We start from the raw sequence: 22,895 nt of genomic DNA, 5'->3' as shown, positions 1-22,895 counted from the left end.
CTGTATGACATAGTTGCCAAAAACATCTGTCATTAATTGATAGGCTGCTTGTAGAATTTCATTAAAAACCATCTGTCGCTCAGCTGGAGTAGCTCTCTCTAGCTTTTGCTGTATGAATCTATGTGGGAAACATTTTAATGTCATGACAGTATATTAATAATAAGCTCCTGCAAAATCCGTGTCTGATTTGAATATAACACACCCCAACATATATCCACATAAAGTCATTTCCAGAAACAGTATTAATATGTCCTATACATTTAAAATAAAAAGAACAAAAGTTATGAAGCATATCTTTGTTAACACCTTAATTTAAAACTTCTAGTCAGACTGGAAAAAATCTGGACATATGGATGTTTAATGTGTAAGTTAGTTCTGTCTGTATTGTAATCAATAAAAAAACTAAAAAGATATTACTGGCTATTCATTATTAATAATTAATTATATTATTACTAAGATATCTCAAACTTAGCAAATGTGTTAGAATTTGAATACTATTTTCTTTTCTGTGTATTATCTTGAGAACACTAATTTGCATGTACTTCAAGTATTACAGTACACACAAATCCTGTTTAATGTAAAGGAACACAAAGCATTTAACTTTGTTTTAAACATTTTTTTAGACGAGTATACACATCAGGGACACAAGTCCATAAATGTAATTCAGAGCACTATTTTCAAAAGGAAGTTTAAAGAAATTAAATGTATTCAGTCAACATAATAAAAATAATCCAACAAAAGAGCATTACTATTTATTATAGAAAACTGAAGAACCATAAAAAATAAATATCTGTATTTTTATATTTTATCCTCATAAGAGAGAAAAACCCATATTGGATATTTATTTTTTAAACAATTCCAATTTTTATACAGGTTAAATAATCTTGGTCAAGAAAAATCTTGGCTCTTTCAAAGCAAAAATGCAGTGGTAAGTACCATAAATCATAATCACCTACCTAGAACCATGCTGGTCTTGAGAAAACTCAACTATGTGTCCAATCAAGTCTCTAAGTTGAAGGTTTGGGAAGCGGTTGTTTCTGAAATCTTCTAATAATCTACTTCGGCCAGAAGGCATAATATCAGACCTATTATACCGAAGCCGAGAAGGAGGAAAGAGCTGGCTGCTGGAGCTAAATAGACTGGAAGTGCCTGAAGCACTTCGGTATTTTGCTTCTGCTCCAGGTGCTGCAGAGATATATCGACCACTACCATTTGTCAGTCCTCCTACAACAAAGCAACTATGGTCAGCAAATATTTTCTACAAATGCATTCCTCAAATAAGTCACTTAAACTAAAAAGGCAGTCAATAAAGAAATATTCATCCTATTAATTCCTATATGGTATAACATAAAATTAAAGTTGAAGGGGAACTCTCACACACTTACTTAACGTGTGTGGCTATAATATATGGGGGAAAAAATAAACTAGAAAACATGAAAAAAAGAAAAAAAACCAACCCTGTATTTGTTCTTGGCAGTTTAGTTTAAAAACATCTAACATCATACACAAAACCTATATTTGTTTTTGGAAGCTTAATTTAAAACATAATTACAACTAATGTCATACATAGTAGTATCAATACCAGAATATTGAAACCACTAACAAAATTTTCAGTTATATTAACAAACAAGTTACAAATAGCTATAGCCAACTCAGATTTCAAGTCACTAAAAATAAAGGCTGATTGAAATTTATCCACAATGTTAATGGAATACCAACAACTAAATCTACTTTTTTGGAATATATAAAAATTCATTAAGTCATATACACTTGTATGTAAAGAAAAATGATTTCTCAGTTAACCTAATTAAACTTCAAACTTCAAAAACCTACAACATAATAAAGCTGAATCACAAGCTAATTATTAAAATTTTTAACCTAAACACTCTCCATAAAACATTACTGTTTTACAGATGAAAAACAGGAGCAGTAAACATATTTATTATTTCTAGAGTTTTAACGTCGGTCATTTAAAACAAATGAATAAAAAACCTCTTTAACTTATATCCAATTCCAAAGAATAATAAAGGGCAGTTGATAAAAAACAAAAATAAATAGAAGCAGGTAACTGTTCTTATGACAAATAAACACTTAAAAGTACTTGACAGTGTCCTTTTAAAAAAGAAAAATATCTAGAAAATTGGAAAATGCATACTTAGTAGTACAGATAAACAAAATCCACTGTCAGCTTTATACTACTGCAATTTACTTCTATTTAGAGTAGTGTTGTATGTACAATCCAGGCCAGAGTACAGATGGTGCCAAGGACACACTGTCAGTGCAAAGTTATAGAAAGGCATTGAAGGCCAAAAAGATTTACAGGGATAAGGAGCAGTAAGAGTTATAATCCTGGAGAGTGAAGTGGGTTAGAAAATTCCTCTTTAACTTTCAGTTCCCACTATTCTAGCTTTATTTTTCTTCATGAAATTTCCCATCATCCAGGATATTATACACATTCATTATTTATTTGAATCCTCGGCCCCATTTCCAATGTCAAGTGCCACAGGGCTATATTCACCTACATGCTTGACACCTCGTGCCTAAAACAGCATCTGTTGCATGGTGCGTACACACATATTTGTAAATATTTAATGTAGTATCAACTGTCTATGGTCTAGTTCTGTAATACCTTAGAAGTGTGTAATTTTATATACCAAAGTCATTAACATCAAATTCTCAGGTTCATTCCAGTTCTACCATAAATTTGTGCTCATATATAAAAACTCTAAAAAGTAAAAATTCAATGTTAATACTGTCACGATCTTTTCACTATTATTAATCCTTCTAGTTTCCTATTTTAATCTGTTTATAGTACTATCAGTTGTTCACAGCAATAACTGATTATTAGCCCATTTGAGTCTAACAATTCTTTAACCTTTTCATAGGGAAAGGGTACTATGCTTATCATTCCAATTTGTTTTTATGAACAATGATTATGTCTTCCCATTCAAGGACTACCATGATGATGTCATTTTATACTAAAATCCTACAGCATCCGGCTAGAGTACCTGCTCTACATTCTTCAGCTTACTTTTCAAACCTGTATTCCAGACCTATTTTTCACATGCATTTCCTAACGGTACCCTAATGTTCAATTCTCTCCTTCTCACTCATTACTATGTATGTACCACTGCTTATCATTACCTGAAATGTAAGGCCTAATCCTACCTCTTTATTTTTAATGAACTAAAGATTTCAATAGCAAATTCAAAATACACACTTATCCCAGAAAATGATAATTTTATTTAGTGCCTTCCAAGTAGCCCTATCAATATCCAACACAAATTCCTCCCGTGTCTAGATATTTCTTGATTATATTCTATCAGCTCCTAATACATCAAACTCCTAATGTACTCTTTGACAACATAAAATGTCCAATAATGCCAAACTGCTTTGAGATTTAAAAATTTTGGAATTTCAGTTCTAGAAGACTAATTATAACTAGCATTTTCATATATAAAGTTGAAAAATTAATTTCACAAAGGGTTAAGATGCCTTTGTTTCCTTACAAAGTAATTAAATATAAGTATTTAAACTCAATTTAAAATATATGATTAAACATTTAAAATGTGGTTCCTTTTAGGGAATTCCCTGCTGATCCAGTGGTTAGGATTCCACACTTTCACTGCCAAGGGCCAGGGTTCAATCCCTGATCAGGGAACTAAGATCCCATAAGCCACGCAACCAAAAAAAAAAAAAAAAGTAAAAATAAAGATGGGGCAGGGGAGAGTTAAACACTGAAAGCATATCATCGAAAACATAATATGAAATTTAGGGACATTTTACAAAATTGGCCTATACCTTTAAAAAATGTCGAGGTCATAAAAGGCTGAGAAACAATTCAAGATTAAGTTTTCAGGACACATACATACCCTGATTTGTTTATGAGTAAGGGACATTGTGTCTGCAACTTCCTTTCCAAAATATCAGGGAAAAAAATGGGTGAGAATGGACACATAATGCAGAGGGGGATAGAGTAAAGGGAAAGAACAATAAAGCAAATTCACTTAATATATGGAAAACCTGGGATAAACTAGATTTTTAAAAAACTGTTAATGACTTTAAGTCTGAAATCATTTCAAAATTATTAAAAAAGCAAACAAACTGGTCATTTATATTCATACCCCTGCTGCTGCTCCTGTTTGGTTACTAAGTCATGTCCAATTCCTTTGCAACATGATGGACTGTAGCCTGCCAGGCTCCTCTGTCCTCCATTTCCAGGCATGGAAATCCCAGGCAAGCATACTGGAATGGGTTGCCATTTCCTTCTTCAGGGGATCTTCCCGACCTAGGGACTGAACTCAAATCTCCTGCTGTGTAGGTGGATTCTTTACCACTGAACCATTTGGGAAAGCCCACCATACTATTGCTACTGGTCATCTAAAAGCAGATGTGTTCTCCACCAAACACGCCCTTCAATTTATCACTGACCTCACCCCTAACATTTATGACTCCTTAATCACTAGCTTAATAAAACATATGGGACACAGAGAGCTGTGCTATTAATTTCACAGATAAAGTCACTATGGTCCAAAAGCGATGTGACATGTAGCTAGTCAGCCAGGACTCTTAGGCCAGAGGTTATCACACAGCTGTATGCTGCCCCTTATATGCTATTTACACAGGTATCTATCAAGCTCATTCATGACAACTGAATGAAGGCAAACACCTAATAACTATACTAGCAGAAGTAATATAAGTTTTCATTAATTTCCTTGAGAAGTCCATTGTTTTAAAATCCTTCCCTATTAAATATCAGACATCAAAAAGATCTTAAGATACTGACAAAAATACAGAGGAGAGAAATATACAACAACTGAAACCACAAGAAAATAAACCTCATTTTCCACCTCCCTAGGATCTGAGAAGGCAGCTCCTGAACCTATTTTTTTTTCTGTTTTTTAAAAAACAGATTCTCAAATCTTTCCCAGTAGATAGTTTTTATTTCAAAAAAGAAAAAAGGTCTACTTGAAGATTACTCTGATAGAAGTTTGGAGGCTAATGGATTAGAATCAAGATAAATTAAGGTTTCATTTTGGATTCAGGCTGTCAACTATTAACTTTGGGGGGAAAAAAAAAAAGCTATTCCAACTAGAATCGGGGAGTTTAAAAGGGTACAACTACATACAGGCTTACTAGGCAGAGTCTGTTTCAGAAGGTAAGGCTCTGGAAAGCTCAAGAAGGATAAGATGATAATGAGAGATGACTAGTTAGTTGGAATAGGTAAACAATAAAGAAATACATAGCTGGAAAAAGTCTAAAATGAGGATGTCTATTTCCCTTTAAGGTATTACTTTTAATTACTTCTAACCCATAGCCAATGCACTTAGTACTTTACTAGACTTCAGCAGGAAAAAGACTTCAGAGCAGAGTTTCTCAATATGCACTTAAATCACTTCAGGATATTGGCTACACACTTCTAATAATACACATCGGTTAGACCTTTATCCTGTGTTCTGGTATACTGTCGTAAACAGGTTTTCTATGTTCAATATAATCAGCTTTTCACCTACTTTAGAAAGCCCATTTAATGATTTCATATTCAGAGTTGATATTACACACCAGATCCTAAGGATGCATGACATGGAGTATTATTTTGTTGAAAAATAAAAAGGCAGCTATCTGTGAGCCCCATTCAAACTGGATCTGCACATTAGAGTTATTATTGTCCTGTACACAGTAACTCCTTTAGAGAGGTAGTAAACTCTTGTTGAGCATTCTTAACCGGACACTGAGAAAGTAGACTCTACATAAAACACTATATCATATTGAACTGTATCTGCCACAGTTTGTCCTTTTGTTTTAAGCAACTGCAGTTCAGTTTGTTCATTTAAGTCGCTCAGTTGTGTCCGAGTCTTTGCAACCCCATGAATTTCAGCAGGCCAGGCCTCCCTATCCATCACCAACTCCCGGAGTTCACTCAAACTCACATCCATCGAGGTGGTGATGCCATCCAGTCATCTCATCCTCTGTCGTCCCCTTCTCCTCCTGCCCCCAATCCTTCCCAGCATCAGGGTCTTTTCCAATGAGTCAACTCTTCGCATGAGGTGGCCAAAGTACTGGAGTTTCAGCTTTAGCATCATTCCTTCCAAAGAAATCCCAAGGCTGATCTCCTTCAGAATGGACTGGTTGGATCTCCTTGCAGTCCAAGGGACTCTCGAGTCTTCTCCAACATCACAGTTCAAAAGCATCAATTCTTTGGCACTCAGCTTTCTTCACAGTCCAACTCTCACATCCATACATAACCACTGGAAAAACCATAGCCTTGACTAGACAGACCTTGTTGGCAAAGTAATGTCTCTGCTTTTTAATATGCTATCTAGGTTGGTCATTGGAGAAGGCAATGGCACACCACTCCAATACTCTTGCCTGGAAAATCCCATGGATGGAGGAGTCGGGTAGGTTGCAGTCCATGGGGTGGCCAAGAGTTGGACACGACTGAGCAACTTCACTTTCACTTTTCACTTTCATGCACTGGAGAGGGAAATGGCAACCCACTCCAGTGTCCTTGCCTGGAGAGTCCCAGGGAAGGGGGAGCCTGGTGGGCTGCCGTCTCTGGGGTCGCACAGAGTCAGACACGACTGAAGCGACTTAGCAGCAGCAGCAGGTTGGTCATAACTTTCCTTCCAAGGAGCAACCGTCTTTAATTTCATTGCTACAATCACCATCTGCAGTGATTTTGGAGCCCCCCAAAATAAAGTCTGACACTGTTTCCACTGTTTCCCCATCTATTTCCCATGAAGTGATGTCACCAGATGCCATGATCTAAGTTTTCTGAATGTTGAGCTTTAAGCCAACTTTTGCACTCTCCTCTTTCATCAAGAGGCTTTTTAGTGCCTCTTCACTTTCTGCCATAAGGGTGGTGTCATCTGCATATCTGAGGTTACTGATATTTCTCCTGGTAATCTTGATTTCAGCTTGTGCTTCTTCCAGCCCAGCATTTCTCATGATGTACAATGCATATAAGTTAAATAAACAGGGTGACAATATACAGCGTTGACGAATTCCTTTTCCTATTTGGAACCGGTCTGTTGTTCCATGTCCAGTTCTAACTGTTGCTTCTGACCTGCATACAAATTTCTCAAGAGGTAATCAGGTGGTCTGGTATTCCCATCTCTTTCAGAATTTCCCACAGTTTATTGTGATCCACACAGTCAAAGGCTTTGGTGCAGTCAATAAAGGAGAAGTATATTTTTTCTGGAACTCTCTCGCTTTTTTGATGATACAATGGATGTTGACAATTTGATCTCTGGTTCCTCTGCCTTTTCTAAATCCAGCTTGAACATCTGGAAGTTCACGGTTCACATATTGCTGAAGCCTGGCTTGGAGAACTTTGAGCACTACTTTACTAGTGTGTGAGATGAGTGCTACTGTGCAGTAGTTTGAGCATTCTTTGGCATTGCCTTTCTTTTGGGATTGGAATGAAAGCTGACCTTTTCCAATCCTGTGGCCACTGCTGAGTTTTCCAAATTTGCTGGCATATTGAGTGCAGCACTTTCACAGCATCATCTTTCAGGTTTTGGAAGAGCTCCACTGGAATGCCATCACCTCCACTAGCTTTGTTCGTAGTGATGCTTTCTAAGGCCCACTTGACTTCACATTCCAGGATGTCTGGCTCTAGGTGAGTGATCACACTATTGTGATTATCTTGGTTGTGAAGATCTTTTTTGTACACTTTTTCTCTGTATTCTTGCCACCTCTTCTTAATATCTTCTGCTGCTGTTAGGTCCATACCATTTCTGTCCTTTATCGAGCCCATCTTTGCATGAAATGTTCTCTTGGTATCTCTGATTTTCTTGAAGAGATCTCTAGTCTTTCCCATTCTGTTGTTTTCCTCTATTTCTTTGCATTGATCACTGAGGAAGGCTTTCTTATCTCTCCTTGCTATTCTTTGGAGTTCTGCATTCAAATGGGAATATCTTTTCTTTTCTCCTTTGCTTTTCGCTTCTCTTCTTTTCACAGCTATTTGTAAGGCCTCCTCAGACAGCCATTTTGCTTTTTTGCATTTCTTTTTCATGTGGATGGTCTTGATCCCTGTCTCCTGTACAATGTCACGAACCTCTGTCCATAGTTCATCAGGCACTCTATCAGATCTAGTCCCTTAAATCTATTTCTCACTTCCACTGTATAATCATAAGGGATTTGACTTAGGTCATACCTGAATGGTCTAGTGGTTTTCCCCACTTTCTTCAATTTAAGTCTGAATTTGGCAATAAGGAGTTCATGATCTGAGCCACAGTCAGCTCCTGGTCTTGTTTTTGCTGACTGTATAGAGCTTCTCCATCTTTGGCTGCAAAGAATATAATCAATCTGATTTTGGTGTTGACCATCTGGTGATGTCCATGTGTAGAGTCTTCTCTTGTGTTGTTGGAAGAGGGTGTTTGCTATGACCAGTGTGTTCTCTTGGCAAAACTCTATTAGCCTTTGCCCTGCTTTATTCCGTATTCCAAGGCCAAATTTGCCTGTTACCCCAGGTGTTTCTTGACTTCCTACTTTTGTATTCCAGTCCCCTATAATGAAAAGGACATCTTTTTTGGGTGTTAGTTCTAAAAGGTCTTGTAGGTCTTCATAGAACCGTTCAACTTCAGCTTCTTCAGCATTACTGGTTGGCGCACAGACTTGGATTACTGTGATACTGAATGGTTTGCCTTGGAAACGAACAGAGATCATTCTGTCTTTTTTGAGATTGCATCCAAGTACTGCATTTTGAACTCTTTTGTTGACCACGATGGCTACTCCATTTCTTCTAAGGGATTCCTGCCCACAGTAGTAGATAAAATGGTCATCTAAGTTTAATTCACCCATTCCAGTCCATTTTAGTTCGCTGATTCCTAAAATGTCAAAATTCACTCTTGCCATCTCCTGTTGGACCACTTCCAATTTGCCTTGATTCATAGACCTGACATTCCAGGTTCCCATGCAATATTGCTCTTTACAGCATCGGCCCTTGCTTCTATCACCAGTCCCATGCACAACTGGGTATTGATTTTGCTTTGGCTCCACCCCTTCATTCTTTCTGGTTATTTCTCCACTGATTTCCTGTAGCATATTGGGCACCTACCGACCTGGGGAGATCCCCTTTCAGTATCCTATCATTTTGCCTTTCATACTGTTCATGGGGTTCTCAAGGCAAGAATACTGAAGTGGTTTGCCATTCCCTTCTCCAGTGGACCACATTCTGTTAGACCTCTCCACCATGACCTGCCTGTCTTGGATGGCCCCACACAGCATGGCTTAGTTTCATTGAGTTAGATAAGGCTGTGGTCCGTGTGATTAGATTGACTAGTTTTCTGTGATTATGGTTTCAGTCTGTCTGCCCTCTGATGCCTCTCACAACACCTACCATCTTGCTGGAGTTTCTCTTACCTTGGACGTGGGGTATCTCTTCACGGCTGCTCCAGCAAAGTGCAGCCGCTTTAAGCAACTTAGTTGCAGTAATTTGCAGCCTCAGAACAAAAATATGTTATCCTAACAACTCTCCAAGACAAACATATTGTCTCCATTTTACTTATGAAACAATAGGCTTAGAGAAGCTAAATCCTTATAAAGGATGCACAGCTAATAATTAGACCGAGTTTTTTAAAACTACATTTGAATAATTCACTTAAAGCTTTCAGTTATATTCTGCTAGAAACTATTATAATTTTTATACTTATATATAAATATTATATTCTGCTACAAACATAAATAAACTATTGTATCTGAATAATTCACTTAAAGCTTTCAGTAATATTCTGCCTCATGAAGAATGTTTAATGCCATATACCGTTCATAAATCTGGGATATGTTTGAGGTTACACAGGGAAATAAACCATGCAAATTTTTTAACTATAAAAATTTAACTAAATATTTGCCATATAAAGAGAATTTTTACTGGGGAAAAAAATCAAGGCTTCAATGAATTTAAAACCAACATAATTCTAGTTGAAAGTATAATCTTTCACATCATCCTAACAGACTACCTAACATAAAAGGCAAAAAGCATAACTGTTAAGTGTGCTACCTTAAATGTATACATTTTATGACAGTAAGTATACAAACAATATAAGGAACAACTATAAACCAAAATAAGTATCTGCTGCTTCCATTTCTACTACCTGTAATTTTTTTCTAATAGCAACTAAGTACCTTTTAGCATCTAGTGCTTCAAACTTTTTAAAAATACCAAGAGGGAGACCATCTTCACAGAAGATAATAATCTATCTTCACTCATCAAAGAGCATTTAAACAGCCTGTTTTTAACTATGCAGTTCATACTAGTATTATTTCTCATTCCTATCTCTACTCAACTTGCCAATATCCATTATTACATCAAAAAGCCCTGTATGATTTCAAGACTGCCTGAGTCTTACATCTTTAGTGAAAACTAAATTATCTCTGTGATTACTGAACATGAGGACACTCTAAAAACCTACCCTACCCCAACAAAACACACACATGCAAAAATAAGAATTCACAACTGTCATAAAACTTTTCAAAGTGCAGTATTCTAGAGAGTATGATCTTGAAACACTCCTCAGACAATACAGTACAGTCAAATAATGCTTTAATGTAGAAATGTAGGATGTTAAAATAATTTTTTAAACAATAAGGTAGCTAGTATTCAAATAAATTTATCTTTGAAACAGAAAGAAACAAAGCCACTCAAATTAAATTATTCATTTTGTTGAGATCAGGATACAGCTGACCCTTGACCAACACAGAGGCTGGAAGCATTGACCCCACCAAAAACATATGTATAAATTCTGACTTTCCTCAAACTTAATTACTAATAGTCAGACTGCTGTTGACCAGAAGCCTTAACAGTAACATAAAGAGCTGACAGACACATGTACACAACTATATTTTTTGCTGTTTGGTGGTCACTAAGTTGTATCTGACTCTTTGGGAATTCATGGACTGTAGCATGCTAGACTACCCTGTCCTTCACTATCTCCCTGAGTTGGCTCAAACTCATGTCCATTGAGTCAGTGATGCCATCCAACCATCTCATCCTCCGTCGCCTGTTTCTCTTCTTGCCCTCAATCTTTTGCAGCATCAGGGTCTTTTCCAATGAGCTGGCTCTCCGCATCAGGTGGCTAAAGTATTGGAGCTTCAGCTTCAGTCCTTCCAATGAATATTCCATTGAATATTCTGATTTCCTTTAGGATTGACTGGTTTGACTTCCTTGCTGTCCAAGGGACTCTCAAAGAGTCTTTTGCAGCACCACACCTCAAAGGAATCTCTTTGGTGGTCAACCTTATTTACAGTCCGACTCTTGCATCTGTACATGCAAGAAAAACTATAGCTTTGACAACAAACCTCTGTCAGCCAAGTGATGACTCTGCTTTTTAAGTACACTGTCTAGGTTTGTCATAGCTTTTCTTCCAAGGAGCAAGAGCCCTTTAATTTCATGGCTGCAGTCACCATCTGCAGTGATTTTGGAGCACAAGAAAATAAACTCTGCCACTGCTTCAACTTTTTCCCTATCTATTTATTTGTATGAAGTGATAGGGCCAGATGCCATGATCTTAGTTTTCTGAATGCTGAGTTTTAAGCCAGCTTTTTCACTCTCCTCTTTCACTTTTATCAAGAAGCTCTTCTTCAGTTACTCTTCACTTGCTGCCGTAGGGCGGTATCATCTGCATATCTGAGGATATTTTTATTTCTCCAGGCAGTCTTGATTCCAGCTTGTGCTTCATCTTAGCCAGCATTTCGCATGATGTACTCTGCATATAAGTTAAATAAACAGGGTGACAGTATACAGCCTTGACATATTCCTTTCCCAATTTGGAACTAGTCTGTTGTTCCATGTCTGGTTCTAACTGTTGCTTCTTGAACTGCATAAAGATTTCTCTGGCGGCAGGTAAGGTGGTCTGGTTTTCCCATCTCTTGAAGAATTTTCCACAGTTTATTGTGATCCACACAGTCAAAGGCTTTGGTGCAGTCAATAAAGGAGAAGTATATTTTTTCTGGAACTCTCTCGCTTTTTTGATGATACAATGGATGTTGACAATTTGATCTCTGGTTCCTCTGCCTTTTCTAAATCCAGCTTGAACATCTGGAAGTTCACGGTTCATGTACTGCTGAAGCCTGGCTTGGAGAATTCTGAGCATTACTTTGCTAGTGTGTGAGATGAGTGCAATTGTGTGGTAGTTTGAGCATTCTTTGGCATTGCCTTTTTTGGGGACTGGAATGGAAACTGACCTTTTCCAGTCCTGTGGCCACTGCTGAGTTTTCCAAATTTGCTGGCATACTGAGTGCAGCACTTTCACAACATCATCTTTTAGGATTTGAACAGAAACAATCCATGTATAAGCGGACCTGAGCAGCTCAAACCTGTGTTTTTCAAGGGTCAACTGTACTCTTCAAAGCTGTGGAGCATGGTCTTAGCTTTCTTATTTCTAATTTATTGGAGAGAAAAAAAAATCCCAAACAACTCTAATATAATCTAGTCTGTGGTTAACTTGGTACAAAAAAACCCATAAAGGAAAGATAATAATTCTAAGGGAGAGGATCACTATGTTAAATAAAATAAGCAAGTCAACAGCATTATAATCATTATACTGCAATCACTGGTTTACTTGTCTGTATTTACCACCAAAAAAGTCAAATTTGATGATGGTGGGCAGAATGTTTTCTTCACCAGTGTGCCTAAAGTCAAGTACAGTATGCCATGTAGGTATTTGACACTGGTTGAATAAGTTTATTAAGTGAATTAAGTAAAATAAATTAGGTAAAAATTTTGATCAGACCTCAAAATTCTTAAATGGAGGCCAGAAACAAAACAAAAACAACAAAACTACACATAAAAGAGAAACATAAAATAGGTATTAGTTTCAGTATAATAAACTTATTACTATTCTATTAATTAAAATAGCATCTGATCAGTTTAAATTTAAAAATCAGTAATAAAATATATTAAGAGATCCTTGAAGTAAAAAGTATTTAATTGAGATTAAAAGTCAATTGCAAGCAAGTAAAAAATGCCAATATACTGACATTCAAAGTCACTTTCACCACCAACTCATAATAGGCTAAGTTATATTTTACCACAATTTTATAAGAAGTTTACAAACATTCTAAACTCAGAGAATAGGAAAAGATCCTTTATTTAGTCAGAGAAGTAGCAGACAGAAATAAAAGCATTCTTCAAGGAGCAGTGTCATATCTTGGAATAAACCAGATAGACCCGGGCTCAAAATTTTTGTTCCTTACTAACTTGACAACTACTCTTTGTGACCCCATGGACTGTAGCCTAACCAGGTTCCTCCGTCCATGGGATTTTCCAGGCAAGAATACTGGAGTGTGTTGCCATTTCCTTCTCCAGGAGATCTTCCCGACCCAGGGACCGAACCCAGGTCCCCCACATTGCAGGCAGAGCCTACAATCTGAGCCACCAGGGAAGATCCCTTGACAACTACAAGCAAGTTATTTGAGCGCTTTGAGAATGAAGTTTTATTTGTGTGTGTAGTATGAAAGAGAAGTCAAAGTTAATCTCTCCCTGTCTGGATACTAAAGTGCTCCAGTTCAACTTACTGAAAAGACTATCCTTCCCAAACACACTAGAATGGCACCATGGCCACAAATCAGGTAACCAAACAAGCAGGTCTATTTCTGGGTCCTTGATTTCACCAATCTATTTTCTCTATCCTTGTGCCAATACCACAATTTTAGTTACTGTAGTTTTAATAAGTTTGATATCTAACAAATTTATTAAATTTTATATTTGTTCTTGAAGACTGTCTTGATTAATCTTGGCTCTATTTTTCTATCTACATTAAATAAATCACCTTGTCAGTTTCTTTAAAAAGCTGAAAAACTCTTACTGAGAGTGTGCTAAATCTGTATATCAATTATAAGACAGTTGCTATCTTTACAATACTGAGTCTTTCAAACCACAAACATGACATGTTCTCTTATTTGCCTTCTTCAACTTAACTCAGTGCTTTATAGTTTACAGTGTAAAGATCTTGCCCTTCTTCCACTGGACTTATTTCTGGTTAAGGAAACAGTCTTATATAAAAATACCCTAAACATTTAGTCAATTCTCCATATCACCCCATGTGACTCATGCTACTTTCATTTTTAAAGTTTATTTGGCTAATAAAGATGCAGGTTTCTCACGAAGCACATCTGCCTTTATTTTAAGAGTTAGTTTCCTGATCCTATTTTACTGAAAGTACACTATTTAGGGTATAAACAGTGAAATAAGTTCTTGGTAAATTTTTGATAAACTACAATAATTTTTATGACACATGAAGACTTATTTGATATCGGTAAGAAGGAAAGGTAGAGAAAGAATTCAGTGAGGAGATGAAATGCAAATATGAAGGAAAGTTAGTGGCAATAAATAAAATGTAAAACAACCAAATGATAGTAAATAACAATATAAAGAATTATAGCCAACAAAATTAAAGAAAAGCCTCCAATTTGCAAAATACAAATCAAGGGAAAGAGTATTTTAAAATATATACAAAAAGAGATCAGACTTTTCTATTTTCTCTCATTCCATAAGCTTTTTTTTTTTTTCCCCAAAACATTAAAAAATTTAAAACATGCAATGGTAAGCAGACTTCAGGTAAATGGAAAGAAAAAAAAATCCATTAGTAACATGACAGGAGACAACATTAAAGGCTCATATAACCCATATTCAGGTATTATGCATCAAAAAGATGTGTGAATTGGAGTAACCCCTAATGTAAACTATGAATTGTTGCAAAGTGGTCGCTCTCTCCAGGTGAGTACTACTGGAAATTTCAGTGGGATAATCATTTTAAAATGAGTTTAGCATCTGGCTGCTAGGTATTTAATGTCAACAGAATCCCCATAATCATCATGACAAGCAAAAACTGCTGTCATACAATTCCAAATGAATCACCTCCTCATTCGAACTATTTTAAACAGGCCCAAGTGATTCTGATATGGTAAACCACTGAATAGGATCGTCAAGCATTTTCTAGTCTCAAATCTAAGATTATCTTAACTGAATTAACTGGTGAAAACATTTTTCAGTCATTAGAAGCACAAAGTCACAGATAACATAATTAAAGGATAATGAACAAAATATAAGGCCAAAACTTAATCACTGGGACCCCAAACCAGAACTCAGACTAATGAATTTGTATACAGAAATGAAACATAAAATAATAAATTCTTCTACTTAAGTAATAATTAACAGAATTTCTTCACAACATCTCATACTCATAAACAAATAAGTGACTTTTAGACACACCAGTGGGTTGAAGCAGTGTGTTCATTTAAACTACCACGAGAACCTCTAAATAACATTCCATTTCAAGCTGAATATGCTGTCTTATCTATTCAGTCCTATATTGTACAATGTATTCAGTTCTTGAGTCACCTGCCTTATGAGTAACACATATTCTTTTTCAAAGAGTAGATAATCCTGACCTGCCTCTTCAGAAACCTGTATGCAGGTCAGGAAGCAACAGTTAGAACTGGACATGGAAACAACAGACTGGTTCCAAATAGGAAAAAGAGTACGTCAAGGCTGTATATTGTCACCCTTATTTAACTTATATGCAGAGTACATCATGAGAAACGCTGGGCTGGAAGAAGCACAAGCTGGAATCAAGATTGCCGGGAAAAATATCAATAACCTCAGATATGCAGGTGACACCACCCTTATGGCAGAAAGTGAAGAGGAACTAAAGAGCCTCTTGATGAAAGTGAAAGAGGAGAGTGAAAAAGTTGGCTTAAAGCTCAACATTCAGAAAACTAAGATTATGGCATCTGGTCCCATCTCTTCATGGGAAACAGATGGAGAAACAGTTTCAGACTTTATTTTTGGGGGCTCCAAAATCACTGCAGATGGTGACTGCAGCCATGAAATTAAAAGACGCTTACTTGAAGGAAAGTTATGACCAACCTAGACAGCATATTCAAAAGCAGAGACATTACTTTGCCAACAAAGGTCCATCTAGTCAAGGCTATGGTTTTTCCCATGGTCACGTATGGATGTGAGAGTTGGACTATAAAGAAAGCTGAGTGCCGAAGAATTGATGCTTTTGAACTGTGGTGTTGGAGAAGACTCTTGAGAGTCCCTTGGACTGCAAGGAGATCCAACCAGTCCATCCTAAAGGAGATCAGTACTGGGTGTTCATTGGAAGGACTGATGCTGAAGCTGAAACTCCAATACTTTGGCCACCTGATGCGAAGAGCTGACTCACTGGAAAAGACCCTGATGCTAGGAGGGATTGGGGGCAGGAAGAGAAGGGGACGACAGAAGATGAGATGGCTGGATGGCATCACCAACTTGATGCATATGAGTTTGCGTGAACTCCAGGAGTTGGTGATGGACAGGGAGGCCTGGCATGCTGCGATTCATGGGGTCGCAAAGAGTTGGACATGACCGAGAGACTGAACTGAACTGAACCTGGACTTTAAAAATGTCTAGATAAGAGCTTTTCTATGAATCTCAAGAATGACTGAAAAATGAAAGGGATCTAGAAGCCTAGTAATCTTTTATGACATTTAAAAAATCACATAACTTACACCAGTGTTAAATATAATTTGAGAGGCTGATTAGAATCCTGTTATTGGCATACTTTGTAAAACTGTTTAGTTGATTATCGAACAGCAGAACAGAAAAAATAGTAACAGGAGTTAGAACAATGTTTCAGCTTCAGTTCTGTCATTTATGGGTTTGGTCAAGCTTCTGGGGCTCACATGACCTATAACTGTCTCTTTAATGGGCATATTATTCAGCCACTCTATGTTAACAATTAGAATGAAATGAAATCATGAATATGAAGGTGCTTTAGAAAACTACCAAATGCTATTCAGTTCAGAGAAGGCAATGGCAACCCACTCCAGTGTTCTCGCCTGGAGAATCCCAAGGATGGCGGAGCCTGGTGGGCTGCCTGCCATCTATGGAGTCGCACAGAGTCACACACGACTGAAGAGACTTAGCAGCAAGCAGCTTTTCAGTTACAGGGAACTTGCTACTTAAAGAGTACTTTCAATGAAAACTTCAAAATAATTCATATTGTTTTCTGCTTCAAGGACCATATATGAAACTCAGCAAAATTGCAGATAGCCTTAACAACCGTCTGGCCATTCTTGTTTTAACTCTTAAACATCTCATTCTGAGAAAAGTAGATGACCAAATTTGCTAAAGGTCAGCAATTTCAACAGATAAACTACCACTAAGCAGGAAAAATGACCTTAGAAGTTTATATTACCCTGTCTACATTTCATATAAAATTTTCTGTGATTAGAAGACAGGTTACAAAGTTTTTAAATCTATTGCACTATTTAATTGCTGAATACACTATTTGATTACTGAATACATGGTATTAACAAAACTTTAATAGTTACCTTCAAATTAACTAATATCCCAGAGCTCATAGCTGTCATTAGACTTTTTGGTGCCCTTTTCTTAGGGAAAAAAATAAGCCAGTTCAAAAATGAAGAGGTACAGAGAAGAAAGCCATTTGTTCGTCAAACCCTAATAAAAATACAGAATACTACTTTATACCCAAGAAGTTCCATATCAATCTAAATATTATGAGAATAAAGATTAAATAAGAAATCATTAACATGGCAGGAGGAGAAGGGGACGACAGAGGATGAGATGGCTGGATGGCATCACTGACTCGATGGACGTGAGTCTCAGTGAACTCCGGGAGTTGGTGATGGACAGGGAGGCCTGGCGTGCTGCGATTCATGGGGTCGCAAAGAGTCGGACACGACTGAGCGACTGATCTGATCTGATCTGATTGTAAACATTTACTCAAAGAAGAAAAAGAAAGGAAACAAGAAAGGAAACAACTAGTTTCTAACTAACAACTAATTAGCTAGCTCCAGGTAGACGAACAATGTAAGACTGGAAATATTTCATCTTCTTTTACTGGGAGTGAACGATCTCAAAATAAGAGACTGACTTCTATCATAGAGAATAATTTAAAACACAACTACTGGTAGAAGATTTTTTCTTTTAACTCTATAAATTAATGTAAATAATTCATTTAATATTCAATGCTGAACATAAAGCCCAGAATTTGACATAGTTTTTTGCATTTCAAAATAAAAACCACTAATCTTAAAGTTGTTCTCTTTGCTTGTTCTTTTCCACTTGCTTCTCTGACCAGTGTTTTAAGTGCTTTTAACAAGTTATGGTCAAGGAGGTACCAATCAGCAGGGACTCCAAATGGCTAAAGACAGTAATATAGGATCAAAAAAAGGTATAAAAAGTGTTATCTTCCAGACTACAATGGACTGAAACATATCAACAATCCTAAAAGCTATCAATTTACACTACAGTTACCTACAGTGTATGATGATTTAAACACAAAATCAAAAAACCCCTACAACTCACCTTCAGAAGTTGCTAAGGCATCAACTTATTAAGTTACAAAATACAGGGGAAAAAATTAAGCATTATCGTGATTCCTATATGAACTATGTATTTCAGGGTTAACCTCACAATCAATGAAAGTTCTTTTCCACAGAAAAATTCCAGCTAACCAATGCAAAAGGAATGACCGAGTTAGAAAATCACAATTTTGCAATCTCTGAAGAAATATTCAGGTGATGATGAAAGGTTGCTAAGCTGTTAAGTGGATCTGGCTGATGGAAACAACCAGATCATGGAAACAACCTCACATGGAAACAACCAGATATGTGTCTCCTGATATGGTGCAGCAGAACTATATAACCAAATAACAAAGCAAACAAACAACAAGATCAAACCACTAAATTTAATTCCATTTTATAGAAAATTCAGAGAACAGAGGAACGCATTAAATACCATGAGGAAGAATTCATCAAAGTCAAGAATGTGGGATATTCAATAGGACAAAGTTTCTTTCACAAATATATGTAGAGAAGAAGAAGAAGAAAAAAATGAGGATGGAAAAATGGTTCCATATCAAAAGGCATATCAAACAAATAAAGGACCTTATTTGGACCTAATATGGATCTTATATAAACACAACAACTGTAAAAAGACATTTAAGTCAATTAGGGAAATTAGAGTAATGAGAATTATAAATGTTAAAAGGTATGATTTTGATATTGTGGCTATAAATGTTTTTTAAAAAGGAATCTCTTAGAAATTTCACATTATAATATGGAATATAAAATTATTTTTTCATGCTTCTGACTTCAGTATATTTAAAAAGGCTGCAAATCTTAACAAAAATGTTTTAGGTTATAAAAATATGGAACAACCAAAATCTATCAGTTGAAATACTGATTGTTCAATCACAAAGTGACTACTAGTCATCCTACTAAAAATATTTATGTTGATGAAATTACAACTATTTTAAAAAAATGAAATATCTCCTTGAAAACCAGAAGCACACAATGTCATTATTAGCTTTTTCTGTGAATCAAGTAGCTAGCATGAGCAAAGGCATAGGATAGGTGGCTTTAAAAAAAAAAAAAAAAGGATGTTTCATCCAGTATTTTAAGACTACCAATAACTATAATGGTTACATGTCATAACATCTCATAAGAAAATCAACTGGAACTAATTAATTCCAGTCAATTTTAATGAAATGGAAAATTTATCTCTATTTTATAGTATTATATTCTTAGTGTGTGACCACAGTAAGATTATTTTTTAAATGGCTATGCAAATTCATTCCTTAGGTATTTTATAAATCAGCAGCCTTGATAGCCTAATTTATGGCATAATCCACTTCAGGAATACACAATTTAAAATATATTTTTTAGACCAGAAAGGATGTAAGTCTTGCATCATGAGTGAATGATATGAAAGTGAAGGACAGATTATTTTCATGAACACTACGTGAAGAGCAAATTTATGAAATCTACTGAATTATTTCAACTTGGCAGGGTCTTTTCCTTGTTACCAAACAAGGCTGCTAGTTATAATATGACTAAAGCTAAAAGAAACTAGGGAATCTCAAAAGAAAATAATCTACAGACAATTTCAATCAGAGGTGTATTAAAATACCAGATTTCAAGGTGAAGCTAACCTAAGGAGTTAAGCTTATACTGTGGGTACAAAAGTATTAGAGTACAATGTAGAACTCCTGGCCCACACGATTACTTCTCATAACTGACTAGAATTCATTCCAGAAGCATTTATATGCCTGGATTCTTTATAGTCAAAAAAATCTAGATTGTGGTTTAACTAGAGACATCTAAAAGATCATTATAATCCATTTTCTAAGCAAGTTATGTAGAATAATTATGCCATTTACACAGGCACTAAAGCACAACATAAGCAGTTAACAGTTGACAGAAACCTGATCTGAAACTTACCTATGAAAAAAATGACAGGACATGACAAATATAATCTTAACGAATAAAACACAAAACTATTATGAAATGTCTATTCTTAGGTATGTTTTGCTCCAAATTTTGGTGTCAATTTCGAAGTCTCAAAGGCATGTTTTAAATGGGAGAAGTAGGAGTGGGTCTGAACAGAAATAATAAAAATCAAGAACTGAATAGTTACTATGACTGAGAAAAGATAAATAAAGGAAGGCGGTAGACTAAAAACTGGTTAAGTTTACACAAACAGTGCTACAAAGCAGGTCTGAGGACCCCACTCAAATAAATTAATTGGCTGCATATAGTTAATATCCCCAAAAGAGCAAAGGCTCAGAACTGGGGTGGAGGACCAGTCTTTTTAAAAAAGAAATCTAGCCCACTTTGTAATAACATAAACCTAAATGATGATCACTGTTAAAAATTCCTTTGTTACATGGACACTTAACTACATTACTGAGCTTTTGGAAAAAACAGCTATAGCCTTATGACTGGGTGAGGGGCTCAAACATAATCACTAACTTATATTTGCTTATAAAAGCAAGCATTACTTTTTAACTCACAAGCTGATTAATATCTTTCCAAGCATATATAAAAATCAGCAATAGAACTCCTCAATTTTAAATTGAAATGACTAGAATCAGAAATATCCAAAACCTAATTTTAATAAAATACTTTGAAGAGACAGAGATTCGTACACAGCCTCTGATATCCAAAGACCCCTCAAAATATCCTGTTAACTACATGGTTAAATACTTCTTGGAGTAGGAAAAAGGTAACCACCAATTCAAATAATCCTGGGTTGGGGACAATTTTAATATACAGATATAAACCAAAGTTCTAAATGTCCCAACTACAAGGGTACAAAAAGCCTAGAACATTTTTTCTTAAACAACATATTCAAAAGTAACAGAAGTACATGGACCAAACCCATACATAGTAAGATTCTCTAACTCACAAACATACTCAATTCATATACCCTGATATAACCCTTTTGTAAAAGGCCAAAGCAAAGACCATCATACTAAACTAAATTATTTAAAGTTTAATAACTATGTGACTAACATTTTGCTTTTGGTGTGCACAAACTTTTGATGGTGAAATTTATTTCACTATCACATATAAATAACTGACTTTTCAGATGAACTAAAACACACACAAATCAAAAGCACAGACGAGAAAAAACACACCACTGTATTTCATAAAAGGAATAAAAAATACAATAGGGGTCTTTACCTTACTGTACATCAGACCCTCACTTTGAATTTTCACAAAAGTAGAACTTTTTCAAAAGGATAATATCTAAAAGCAAAAGCAATTTGGCATGTTTTATCCAACATTAAATATTTTACACATATCATAAAACATACACACAAACACACTTACATGTACATACGAATAAAAAGGGTTTTGGTTTTTTTTTTTACCTAAATGCAAACTGGATGAGGATCCATGTGATGAAAGTGATGGCGGTGGCGTAAGTGAATGTCCTGGAGTTTGGCTTGGCAGAGGCATGCCTATTGGACTTGGAGAGGAGGAAAATCCCAGACTATTGTAAAATGGTTGCCCTATGGGTGCTAGGCTGCTACTAGATCTTTTGTACAAGTCAGAGCTAGTAGATAGAGACTCTCTCCTTGTGGCACTACTACTTGCAGAACTGCCAACTGAAGAAGAAATAAAAAAAACCCTAATTACATACAGTGTTAACTGAATAAAACCTATCCCCAACTCTTGCTGGGAAATAACAGTGATCACAATAATTATTTTTAGAAACATAACAGAGAAGATAATTACTGTGATAACTATATATACTAACTTATTAATCATAAAAGGGTATAAATGCACCCCAGGAAAATGACCAATATTTAAGAGCAGTCATATGTTCATTATTTCACACATATTTACCACTGACACATATGATTTCTGTGCTTTAATACCCTGGTATGATTTATAAACCCTGAAATTTTAAGTTGTCTGCTATGCTAGAGATTAAATTCCAATAAGGTTATATTTTGGTAGTATCCTAACCTTTGGAACCAAGTTCTTAGACTTCAATCCAATGCCAAGAAAAGAATATTAATAAACAGAATATTAATACATTTCCCTTGCCATTCACATTTGATTTGGGTTCCAGCTTGTGTTCAAACCACAGTCCTTTAAGTCCATATTGGCCCGAATATTAGTCAGCTGTGAAATACAGTGGCAGCTTATTCCTCAGTACTTTTCACACTACACATTCTCCTGATTCTTCAACAGCTAAATTACAAAATACATATGGAAAAACCAAACTTCAACTGCTAGCTCTCTGTTTTCAACCAAAGACATGTATTCACTTACCCCTCAAGATCTTCCATTCTTAAGATGATAGTCTGGCCTTGTAAACTGCTTACTCAGGTAAAGATATTACATCCCTTACTGTACTACATAACAATTTTTTGTTTTTCACTTAATCCCCAATTCAATCATTAACTTTCTAGTCCTTTTTTTCCCTTTATATTTTATAAAATCATAAAAGAATGGTAGGTTCACATTACCATGTAGCTATGCAACCCGAGATCTGGCTATTAATCAACATATATTTGGATAATCAAATTATTTACAAAGTGTTTTTAAAAGGGTTGTCCAAAACTCTCAATTCTCAAGTCTCA

General features: G+C 35.8%; 1 protein-coding gene across 12 annotated transcripts in view; it reads right to left on the bottom strand.

Annotated features, from left to right (window-relative positions):
• Positions 1 to 22,895, bottom strand: part of PUM2 (pumilio RNA binding family member 2) — a 118,032-nt gene that overhangs the window by 9,869 nt on the left and 85,268 nt on the right. For 10 of the 12 annotated variants that reach the window (XM_025261514.3, XM_006049163.3, XM_044926212.1 and 7 more), the window contains 3 exons: positions 21,675 to 21,911; positions 957 to 1,224; positions 1 to 118 (listed from right to left, as the gene is read on the bottom strand). The exon at positions 1 to 118 is cut by the window's left edge and continues 12 nt beyond it. In XM_025261514.3, the coding sequence (XP_025117299.1) occupies positions 1 to 118; positions 957 to 1,224; positions 21,675 to 21,911 (623 nt within the window). The remainder of the gene's footprint in view (positions 119 to 956; positions 1,225 to 21,674; positions 21,912 to 22,895) is intronic. The other 2 variants (XM_044926215.1, XM_044926216.1) reach the window with 1 other exon arrangement.

The sequence above is a fragment of the Bubalus bubalis genome, chromosome 12 (genome assembly GCF_019923935.1).
Source record: "Bubalus bubalis isolate 160015118507 breed Murrah chromosome 12, NDDB_SH_1, whole genome shotgun sequence".
Lineage (NCBI taxonomy): Eukaryota > Metazoa > Chordata > Mammalia > Artiodactyla > Bovidae > Bubalus > Bubalus bubalis.
Note: the sequence above shows the minus strand (reverse complement) of the source record. Positions and strands in the feature narration are given on the sequence as shown.